At 39.0% G+C, this 12,352-nt stretch overlaps 1 protein-coding gene across 4 annotated transcripts in view; it reads right to left on the bottom strand.

Annotated features, from left to right (window-relative positions):
- Positions 1 to 12,352, bottom strand: part of PPP4R1 (protein phosphatase 4 regulatory subunit 1) — a 48,160-nt gene that overhangs the window by 18,911 nt on the left and 16,897 nt on the right. For all 4 annotated transcript variants that reach the window (XM_029959352.1, XM_018081745.2, XM_018081706.2 and 1 more), the window contains 6 exons: positions 7,961 to 8,103; positions 6,754 to 6,900; positions 5,085 to 5,192; positions 4,259 to 4,324; positions 1,851 to 2,009; positions 612 to 742 (listed from right to left, as the gene is read on the bottom strand). In XM_029959352.1, the coding sequence (XP_029815212.1) occupies positions 612 to 742; positions 1,851 to 2,009; positions 4,259 to 4,324; positions 5,085 to 5,192; positions 6,754 to 6,900; positions 7,961 to 8,103 (754 nt within the window). The remainder of the gene's footprint in view (positions 1 to 611; positions 743 to 1,850; positions 2,010 to 4,258; positions 4,325 to 5,084; positions 5,193 to 6,753; positions 6,901 to 7,960; positions 8,104 to 12,352) is intronic.

Consider the following 12,352-nt stretch of genomic DNA (forward strand, 5'->3'; position numbering starts at 1 on the left):
AGGCTTAAGTCCCAGCTTTCTCAGCCTTTCCTCAGAGGAGACATGCTCCAGTCCATCATCTTGTGGCCCTTCACTGGACTCTCTCCGGTATGTCCATGCCTCCCTCTGGATGGCAGCATTACCCTCTAGTGAATTAGCCACTCCTCCCAGTTTTATGTCATCAGCAAACCTGTTCCACCATCCAAATAGGACTGGACCCAGTACTGACCCTTGAGTTACATGACCAGTTACTGCACCACTGATCAGTGCCCTGTGGGCCCAGCCATTCAGCAGCCATCAATCCACCTCACTGTTTGCTCACCGAACCCAACTTCATCACCTTCTCTATGAGGTTCTTATGGGAGACCATGTCAAAAGTCTGCCTGAAGTCTAGGTAGACAGTACACACTGCTCTCCCTTGTCTATCAAGTCAGTCATTTCACCACAGAAGGTATCGTAACTTGTATTTCCAGTAAATAACTGAAAATTTCGGTCTCTCAAAATGAGATTATTCAGATCTTTCCATATATCAAGATACTCAATTTATCCAAGTAAGTTAATTTTCGAAACTTGCAGTTTATACAGAAGAAAAACAAGGAGAAAAAAATAGTTTGTAGATTTTGCAAATTTACCTATTTTCCTGTGTAGAACCACAATCTTCTGTGTTTTTACCATCTTCTTCTTTAAAGTACTGGCCACTGCTGGATGGATTAGCAAAAGTTGATATGAAAGGCCCCAGAGACTGAAAAGCTGCTTGGCGGACCTAGTGGAAAGGGTCCAAAGGGAAAATAAAGTTATATATATAAATTTTGCTGTCTTATGAAACATAAAATGTCAGCTACTAGGAACTGGAAGGTTCATAAGTGTACTAAGGAAGCAAGAGCAGAGGCTCTTGTCCGGAAAGAGTCAGCCAGCCGTATACATAAAGTGCCAAGTTAAAAAAAAAAGTTAAGAAAAAGGAAAAAGCAGGGTAAAACCAGTTAAATCACAGGTAACCGAGTTGACAGGCCTATTCCCCACAACCAGAGAAATCAGAACCTGTTAAGATAGTAGAAACAGGTATATTTGAAAGCTCAGCTGAGAATTTTAAAACTTGAAAGGAAAGCATCATTTACAGTGAAGAGACATTTCACTACCAGAAGTTTGACTGATAAGCTCTACATTTCTTTCTCTTTACTATTTGGCTATGTTGTACATTTCCTCCTCTTGTCTCCTATTATTTATTCTCCTCTTGTCAACAATTCTCTATCTCAATTTTTCTTATTTGATTAATTCTGCTGGGCTACAATTTGCATGACTTTCCAAGATGTTCCTATGCATAAGATCCTTGGTTCTCAGAAGCAGTCTGCTTAATAACAAATTTAAGGTTTAAGAGCAGATCTATAAGACAGCAAGTAAAATAAATTAAAAAATCCCAACAAACCCAAAAACCAACAACAAAAAAATCCCACACTAGAAACAATAAAAAATAATAAAAATCCCCACCAACAACATCCAAACCACCCACAAAATCAAACAAACCCCAAACCAACAACAAACTCCACTGCCCCACTCCCCCCAAAAAAGACATGGTGGTAGGGAACCTGAAGGAATGCAAGTAAGTCACATTAATTTTCCAGTTTTGTTAATGATTCTCAGCAATGTTAACTCGCAGGTAGTTCTGTAGCTAAAAAAAGCTATCCCACTGACACAGTTTTTCTTACATACTGCAGTGAAAATGTGAGGGACTCTACACTCATTGACAAACTAAGAACAATTTTGCTCGAGGTGCGTGAAACAGGTTATCCACACCTATGAGAAGTTTTATAAGGAGTACTGCAGCAAAACCCTTTAAAATGACAGCTATTCAAGAAATAAAAAGCAATTCTTACCCATCGTGAAGGATCACTAATCAAATTAATAAAAAGGGTTGACAATTTTGTCCTCCGGACTTCCTGTGATGTTGCACAAGAAACTGCCATGAAGCACTCAGCACAGGCTTTCCTAACTCCCCACACATTATCAGAGCAGAGCTGGAAAAACCTCGGCAGCTGTTAGGAACATAGTGAGTTTGCAAGTCTTAATAGGCAGCACTTGTTTCAAGGCAAGTTTTCTTTTCACATTTATTTCCTTCATCTGGTTCTCCACCCTCAGAGGAGTTAAGTTTAACATTTGCAAGACAAAGAACACACATTTAGTAGCACAATCCCTTCTAATCAGTTGCTTTCATGTTACTTATGGATACAGATAAGGAAAATTCACCTGTCTGAAGAACAGTAAGGAAATACTAACTTTTTAACCTGTATTACACCACAAGAAAACCCACCAAATCCACCAAGCCCAGCAAACCTATCGTAAGACAAAATCTTATGTCTACACCATTCTTTTAAAGCAGGAACAAGAAAAATAAAGAACACTGGTGCATTATTAGGAAAAAATTCTTTACTGTGAGGGTGGTGAGACACTGGTACAGGTTGTCCAGGGAGGCTGTGGATGCCCCATCCCTGCCAGTGTTCAAGGCTGGGTTGGATGAGGCCTTGAGCAACCTCGTCTAGTAGGTGTCCCTGCCCAAGGCAGGGGGGCTTGAGACTAGATGGTCTTTAAGGTTCCTTCCAGCCCTTAACACTTTTTGACTCTATGATGAACATTTTGCCTATCAGAGACCACTTCAGGTGTAACATTCTAACTGATATGCAAAGGAATATCATCTTCAGAAAGAAAAACTTTCCCACCTAAACTTCTCATTGTTAGATTTATCAATCTCTGACACCACCTACTCTAAAAAGCAGGACCTGAACTGCAAAGGGGAACAGGGGAATGAGAAAAACAGTATATTTGGTGCAGGAGAAGACATGTTTGAGCAGAGCAGTGGTTTTACTAATAAAACCGAAGCACTTTAAAGTTGCTCAGATGCTTGGGTTTTTTGGAAACAGTAATGGTAAGGGTGGACAGAGTGCAGGTGAGGCACAGACATGCAGGTCCATCACATGCCTGCCTTGGCTTAGAACAGGCACAGTGACAAGACGTAAGTAATGCAATGGCTGTTGCTACAGCTTTGTTTGCAATTATTGATGTTCAGCTGATCCTATACCTTGCATCAAAGTTTACTAGACTTTGCCTTTAACTAAAAAAAAAAAAAAAAGAAAAAGCTTTTATGTCAGAAAATGAAATTTTATCATTCAGCTTTTTACACCCCTCCTTTCATTTTTATAATAATCCAAAAAGAGCAGAAAATGGCATTCTCTGTTATGGAAAGAGAACCCCAGCTGTCCTGCCACAAGCTATAGCTTTCAAATGAAATTTTTAATTTCATAGGCTAATCACACCCTCTACAAAGTTTTAATCCAAATTCATTACACTAATCACTAAAAGGGCAGTTGTGTGAGAGAAGTCAATTTACAAATCAAGAAACAGATGGGATGCAAATCCACACAACTAAACTTCATTGCCAAACTGCTTGAATCACTTAGTTCAGAGGGAAAAATGCAGCAAATGCTGTAAGTACATAAAAAATGCCCTGAGGGGCACAGTAAGTCTACCTGTCCCAATATCACAACTGCAAAACACTGCAGTCTCTTGTTGAATTCATCTACACTCTCTCTATATAAGCCCTTTGCTAAGTCAGGGCACTGACTTATCAACCTCTTCTAGCCCTCAGCAAGCTCACTGTCCACATCCTCAAGAGGAGAAAGCTTGAAGAGGGATCCCAGTGACTGCCAAGCTGAGTTCTGCTCCCCAGCCCTGTCATGTCTCCAAACCCAGCAGCATCCACCAGCTCCTTGGACACACTAGGGGAAGGGGGGGTACTGTTAAGGATCCTCTTCTCACCACTCCATCCAGTTCCCTGCTTTTCCATTTTGAACTTGTCTCTCTTCCCTTTACTTCATTTGTTTTTGCCCAGCTTCATTTATTTCCTTTACCTTTCTTTCTCTTCCCCTTTCTTCCAGGAAGGCAAGTGAGGCTTTGTTTGAGGTAGGAAAACTGACTTGAAAAGATTAAATCCATGAACAGTAGCACTGAGTGATGTCATTTAAAGAGACCACATAAGCCTCACTGCTTCCAGCAGTTTATACCCTGTATCTGCAATCTCTCATTGCATTTATGGACATTAGAAGACATATTCCTGCCTACTTCCTGCCTAACGTATTTTTGAATTTGCAAATACTCTCTGCCTCCACAGCTGTTTTCCCTACTAAGGGAATGTAGTAGTTGTCTAATCATTTTAGCTGTTCTTCTTTACCTTGTCCAGCTCCACCACTGGATTGTGTTAAAAAGAAAAGCCCTTTAAGAAATGGCTTACCAGCATTTCTTCAGTGGCTTGCTGTCCAACCACACTGCAGATGTCTCCAAAATTGGCTGCACATACCTTGCAGACAGAATGCAAGAAATAACAACTAAGACAATAGTTTTAATACAGCAAAATCAAAGAGAAAAAAATAAACAACTTTTAAAACCATAAAAACATGTTTTGGTGCTAACTCATTATAAGCTACTTTCCCGTTCCATCACTTCCTGTGGTTTAAAAAAAAAAAAAATTCCTAAAGATTAATCAGTCTTTTTTAATCACAGAAGAACCCCAGAACTTAAATGAAAAGGAAGTTTTATTCTCATAAAATGCATTCAAAGTGCTGTCAAATTAAAGAACATAAGCAGTCATCACAGGAAATAACCTAGTCAATGGCAGGGTGAGACCAAAACCTCAGCACCTAAATACTATGAGGGAGTACTGCTTTACTTCATTTTGACAAGTATCTTTAACTCCATCTATGCACAGAAATATGAGCCCAGGTGGCTGAGCTTGTATCAGTCACAGCTGGTTCATGTTCTCATGGCTACCAACACAATCACAAGCAGATATGTCCAACCACACTGCAGATATCTATAGCATAAGGACAAAGAGATTCTTTCTTTGTTTCTAATAATAAAGGTAGGGATTCTGGAAAAAAAAATCTTAGTACCCAATATAAAAATCTGTGGAAATGTGAGCTACAAAGAAACCCCTATAGCTTTCACTTAATATATGTCACAAGTGAGATCTAGCAGGAAAGTCATTTAGTCACATGCAAGTTCCAAGGTTGTGACACTCTTTTCACAGATAATCTAGACCAGATGCTCATAATTCATACCTTACGAACATGAAACATTCTGCAGTCACAGCACATCTCGCAAAACCGAGGAAGAACAAGTCTTTCTGTGATGTCCTTTCCCACCATGGAGGCCATTTTACACATAATCTAATGGCAAGACAGACACTAATCAGGAATGGTTGCACAATACACTGTGTCAGTTAAGCAGAGGTTTTTTACATTTATTTTTCATTCTGATGCACGTAATTTTCTTGAAAACTGTGAAAAATATTGAAAACAATCCCCCGCGTTTTGCACTGAAAAGGTTTGGCCACTTCTGCAAAAAGTTGGGTTTTCCCCCCACTTCCTTGTCATGATGTACCACAGCTGCAGAAGACACTGGACTTTCACTAAATTAAATCAAATTCCCAACTAATGGAGACAACTAGACTCTCAGAAATTACTCTCATACTTTTCCAAACAGACTTACAAAATAAAAAAAAAAACAACCAAGTACAAGATTCTTTCACTACTGCAATACTTAATGAATGTGTACACATACAATTAACAGAAAATTCTTGATAATTAATATGATTAAGAGACTTCTAACTTCTGTATGATTTAAAGATTACAGCATTTCACATTGACCATCTGCAACTCCCTAACATGAAATTCCGTAAAAAACACCATACTAAAGAAAGAACTCTTCCCTCTAACTGCTCTTTCATTCTGATTTGTAATAAAACTTTAAAAAAAGGGTAAAACAATTATTTTAAAATTTCCTAATCATGTCAGTAGAATTATTTAAATTCATTCTCCTGCAATAACAAATGATTGCTTTTCTAATGTCTAGGAGGTTGGTAAGCTACAGAAATTTTTGTCAAGTTTCAATATCTTCAAAACCATGAAGACAGGTAAAACTGCTCTGCTTATACTTTATTCCCTTATGTATTAGTAAGCTCCATCAAGAAGCACTAGAAACTTGGTGTCAAATGAAACAGTGCTGGGGACTGGTTATTGTTTATGAGCCCAGATACATCAGGAAAGTAAAATATTAAATGAGGTCTCTCCCAAGCAAAAAGAAAAAAGTTCACCCAGCAGAAAGTATCAACATAAATTGCAACAATTCAAGGGAAACACAGAGAAACATCTGCCATTTCTCTTTTATAAATTAACTAATTTGCTTACTATTTTAATTCAACATAAATTTTAATTATTAAGGTTGTGTCTAATGCAAAAAAGAAAATCACCAACCAACCATGAGTTAATCAACTCAGATGCTTATTATTTTGTCCAATAAAACGAAACAAAATCAATAAAGCGAACAGACATACAGTAAAGACCAATAGAACTGAGGCATTAAAGCTTTTACACTGATGGAAATTTTCCACATAGGCAATTTAAACTTCCATAAAACAAACAGACAAACCTGTAAAAAAACTAAAAAGCCAACACAGCAGATGCTTTAGAAGTCAATAAAATTAATCCCCTGTGCTGTCTTGTCCAGCTGGGTTTTTTTCTTTACAGCTTATATAAGCTGTTGAATTTAAATCTAAGCTTGACCGGAGCATACCACAGCATAGGAAAAGTTACAGATTTGTTATGGAGCAGAATATCTTTTTTTCTCTTTAATAACGGATGTGCAACTTGGAAACACACGACCATTACTGCAATATCAAGCATTCAGACAAACTTCAGACTGTTGTGATTTGGTACCGCTGTTACTTACAGCCACAGCCTCCGTCTTCACATCGTCGTTGCTGTCTGGAGCTGTCAGATCTATCAGAACAGGACACACTTTGGTCTCCACATCGTATCTCTCTATGAGTTCTTGCTCCAATAGAACTAACAATGCTGCCTGGCTTGTTTTTCTTACCTATCATAAAAGGACAAAAACTGAACCAAGGAATTTGAAGAGAGGTTCTTCTGTATACATGTGTCCTGTATTTTGGAAGCTGTACCTATATATCGACACACCCCTATACTAGTTGCACACAGTGAGAAGACAAGTGCTCCACAAGCACTTTGCAAACACTTCATGTTTGAAACAAACTGTGTTTGAACCCAAGAACACCTGCATATTGTAAGCTAAGGCAATGCTATTCTAAGTGTCCACCTCCATACTTCCCAAAACATGGGACAGCAATGTCAACAGGAGTAGTCATGGCATAGTTCATGCAATACATAAAGAAAAGCAGCACAATTAATTGAGAGTAACATAGGAATGTGAATTTTACTAAACAAATCCTCTTTTTCTGAGATTAACAAGCTTGGCTGGCAAGGAATAACTGCATTTATTTCTAATGCATTTTAAATTCGGAGACACAATTTTGCTTAGTCCCATTTTAAAAAATTTGTACAAAAATAAGATACCCATTAATAATTGACTTCATAACTGGCTAACCCTTGCCTCTCAAAAGAGTAATATCATCAGAAGAGAAAACATTACATACAGCAAGAGACTACATATACTGCAATGCAGCAATTTTGAAAACACCTTTGAGCTCTTTGTTTCAGAGCTCACCAGCCAAATGAAGTATAGAGTATCAACAGAGGCTAAGACAATGAAAAGAATCTCTCTAGCAAAAAAACATCAAGCAGAAGTATGGTTGCTGCTTTACACATGAATTAGCAGAATATTGAAAATAATGTATCAGCTAGCATTAGTCAAGTCTGAAATGACTGGAGAAGCCTCTAGAAAGCTTTGGGCAAGCTAACAAACCACAAGAGTTCAATTCAAAACCTTCAACAGATTGATAAACAAAGAACTGGTCATGAAGGTTCATAATGGCATTAAAAAACTGAATTATACCAAGGACTCAGGTTCTTCACTACTACTCAATGTTGTCATTAAATCATATGATGCTGAATTTAAATAATTTGGCATCACACCAGCTATTCAACTAGCTAGTAAACTCCTGGTAGAAGACACTTACCTGGTTATTCTGGTCTGCGAGGTATCGCACCACAATAGGTAGTAAGTATTTGGAAAAAGCATATGGGATTGAAGGTCTGTTTTCTTGACAGAACATAGCAATATGAGGCACCTGTTCCATCAGCTCTGCCCGCACCGTTGGCTCTGTCAGGATCAAAATAAAACCAAAAAAGGCACAGAAAACGTTTACAAGCATACTCGGGATACTGCGAGCATAAGCTTTTTACAGTCCTGTACATACCAAGTATGTTCTCAAGTGTTCATGCCAGTGTGTTTATGTCAAGCTTCGTTTTGACAATCACCACCTTTTTGCAAAACCAGGTAAAACTATTACAGCTACACTCTGTACTGACCCATATTCTCAGTAAAAACTCAAGAATAGGTATAAGAGAGCAAGCCACTGAACATTATGAGTACCAGAATCTGCCTAAACTCCTTATGAACATCATCCCCTTCACAGAAACCTGCTAAGCAGAAAGTCAACCCAAAACTAGTACTGCTATGAGAAGGAATGAATTGTGTGGGACTCTGGGCCACAGCCTCTCAGGCAGGAAAGATCCCACTGATCAGGACAACCAGCCATAAACGGAGATGCTGCTTCTCATCCTTTGCTTTTTAAGGCTACTGATGTCTTTGTCAGACGGAGAAGGTCCTGCATCTTTCCAGTTGCTTGTGTTAAACCTTTCAGGTATGTTTTTCATCAAAGCTGGTGATTATTTGAAAAATATTTCATTCAATTTTTAAATTCAGGAAATGGTTCACTGCTTCAATGAGTCCTAATTCCCATAGAACATGCACATATATTTCAGGGATGTTAGGAGAAGCAAGAGAAGAAATACAAGTGTGGATTAAATTCCAACTAATAAAAAAACAGATGCAATTTAAGAAGTAGGACATTATTACATGCCTGACAGCCCACTTGTCCAAAGAGGGGAAAAAAAATTCTGAACTAAGTAATTCTGCCCTTCTAGAACTTGCTGACATCTGTGGTTACAATTATAGAACTGATTACCTATAAAAGCATATTATAAAACCCACCGAATACTCTCTAGTATTTACAATTTTTTAAATAGTAACATGTATCCTGTTCACAGGATAGGATACATGTGCCTTAATGAATTTTTAGCTATCAATTGTTCATGTAAAACTTGATGGTATGACCAGAACCATCTTCCTTGGAATATCTGTACTTAACACGATACATGAAAAATACAACCTTTTGTTAAAAAGAAGTATTTAACTTGCATTTGTATTTAACATGGCAAATATGTGCAGCACTTGGCTTTCTTGAACACTGATTACAAGTGTAAACTTAGGCCTGAATAAAACATACCAAAGACAAAGCAAGTACCATGCTGTGCGCAGTCTTTTCTTCACTGAGCATAAAAGAACAGAAAAGATCACAGTGCACAAAGTAATCAAATGCCGATGGGCTCCACTCTACTTCTCTCCCTACAGACTTAAATTACTTTTCTTATAGAAAAACATATCAAAATCATAGACTTACCGAACTGTTTGGGTTGGAAGGGACCTTAAAGATCATCTAGCTCCAACTCCCTGCCATGGGCAGGGACACCTTCCACTAGACCAGGTTGCTCAAAGCCCCATCCAACCTGGTCTTGAGCACTTCCAGGGACCTCTGTGAAGTTTACGAAACTACAAAACTAAATCCCAGATAAATCAATACTGAATAGGTTTGCTATTCATTACAATAAAGTAAAAAAAGTCTTCCAGTCTGCTCTGTATCTCTTCCCAAACATTGTCAAGAACACACAGGACAAAAGTCTTTTTGAACGCCATAAGCAATACTGAAATCCTGAAGTTTGTATTGAAGAAGTCTACTCAAACTATGTCAAAGTTCTAGCAGACCTGAGTTAACAGAATTTAACAGATACAAAAGGCTAAACTCTAGTTTAGTGAACACTATGTTTGTAGCACTAAGCATGACAGCTGATCAAAATAAGCACCTGTAAATAGGACAAACTAATAGTTAATGAGATCATTCATTGTGCAAGCTGAAGTCTACATACCATAGTAATGCAAAGAAAGTATTTCTATTGTAGTAACTCATCTTTTGCTTTCTTACAAAAATTTGCCAAAGCAGTCCTTAGAACACAAGCAGGATAAGCTGCAATTCTTCATTAGGATGAGGGTGAGGGTGTGTCAAGCAAAGTAGATCAGCTGTTTTCAAGAATTAAGTTGGCAAAGACATCTATTTTCCTCCTACACTTAATTCTGGTCCTCTTATCTGACAAGGCCTAGCTTCTTCAGTTCTGTAAGAGGGGTTTGAAATGTGTTGGAGAAAGAAGTCCTTTAACATGTTAGCTTGTACATGTCAACACACTTTTTTCTATCTTGTGTGACAATCTGCCCAAAGGCGGCTGAGCTAAAACCTTGCAAACACCCTCCATCTGCAACTGCCCAGTATCTGACAGAAAGCATAGCAACTACAAATTGAAGAGTCCTTCCTTGCTGAGCATGGCAGAGAAAGCCATTAGCACTGTATGCAGTCCCACTTCCAAGAGTAACTCATTTGAAAATGCTGCAGGTGGCAGAGCAGAGAGAGGAACCATCAAGCTGGGCAAGAAGAGATGGAAGGCTGAGAGATAAGAGACAAGGAGGTAAGACTAGCAACTTAAGGGAAGGGAGATAGGAACTTGATGGACAAGAAATGGGAAACAGAGTCCAAAGCCAGGGCTGGAGGAATGTGTGCCCACCTTTCCCATAAGGCTGTTATTTCAAGACATGCCCAGGACATGATCTAGGGATACAAGAGGCTTATGTCACAACACTTATCACTAGAATCTCGTTCTCACTTCCTGGGACTCATGCCTTGTTTCTTACAGCAGAAAGAAGATGACTTGAGGGGTGGGAGGGGAGAGTAAGCAAAATTAATTTGACTGAGGCTGCATGTTTGGCAGCAGTGCTTCTTCAATTGTTTCTGGATTTGCTTCGGGCAGTTCCCACCCTCCCAGAGGCAAAACCTGCAGCTTCCATTTATGCCAATGCAACTGTTTGTGCAGCCAGACAACAAACCATATCAAAGAACTGATATGGCTGATGCAGCTTTTGCCCCACCACAGCAGCATCATTAAACAGCAATAACTGACACTTAGATTGGTTTCCCTGTGCAATCACACACTTCACTCAAGTAGCAGGACTGTCTGATGACGGAAGCAGGTAAGTGATGGTAAGAGAGGGTGCAGGGACAGAGCAAATGGAGCAAAATGCTGAGAAACCCAATTTGTTCCTTTGCTTAGCATGAAGCTGTGCAAAATGCTCAAGCCAGGCTCTTCACTGAGTAACTGCACATTTGGATTGTAGTCCAAACTCTGTGTCTTCACTGCTGAAGAAATACCACCTCTGCAGTCAAAGCCAGTAAGAGCTCTGTACTAAGCCTAACATGAGCCCTGTATAAAGCTTTGGACACTGGGCACTCAAAATGAGCAGACTGTTTTGACACCTCTTTGATATCTCTACAGTTTGCCCACCCACTGATAAAGTAATGGCAACACTCCCTTTCACCAAATTGACTAGGTTTGCTGTGAAATTGAATTAACGAATTTCTTTATGAAGCATTCCAGTAAGAGAGAGCAACATGCACCAAAAACATAAGATCCTTTTTCCTTCAGAACAGGGTTCATCTATTATGCAGCACTTATGTCAGCTGCCTGACAATACTGAAGATCTGCAGATGTAAAGTGAGCCCCGTTCTTCCTGAGCTACTAAGTAAGCTCTGGCTTAGTGAGGAACACAGGCAGATGAGATAATGCAATTAAAGATTTGAAAAATTAATGCCCAGGAACGAATTAGAACTGTAAAGTCACCTTAGCTCTTACATTCCCTAACTTTTAAGTACACGGCTCTGCGATCTGTGCAAGGTCAATTCAAACCAACAAACAAGTGAGCACTGTGCACGTAACCGGCTGTGTAACACAACACCATAATTCGCTATCAAAAGGGGTTTGTGCTGCTCTGGGGAATTACTGCTGCTATGCAAGAACCTGAACCATAAGCCTACCAATTTAGATAAGAGCTCAATTCTTCCAAAGGCTGAAGCATATGTTCCACTGTGTACTGAATAGAGCCTAATCTTGCAGTCTGATGCTGTTACAGTAAAGTGGGTTTTTTTGCATTATGTTTCCTCAAGACCCAAGCAACAATGCCAAAAAAATACACTGGAGAGCTTTCTCATTCCCTTCATCTATTCCTCAGCTTTGTCTTTAGCTTCAACATGTGGCAGCTCCAAGCACAGATTCCAGCAGACTTCAACACATGACAGTGTCTACCACTTCAGTTTAAACTTCTCTGTTGTTTATAATCAAATTTACGGTTTGGTCATTGTGCTGGTTTTGGCTGGGACAGGGTTAATTTTATTCATAGTAGCTGGTAC

Source organism: Manacus vitellinus, unplaced genomic scaffold, assembly GCF_001715985.3.
Source record: "Manacus vitellinus isolate BGI_N305 unplaced genomic scaffold, ASM171598v3 scaffold_1_pilon, whole genome shotgun sequence".
In the NCBI taxonomy this organism is placed as follows: Eukaryota; Metazoa; Chordata; class Aves; order Passeriformes; family Pipridae; genus Manacus; species Manacus vitellinus.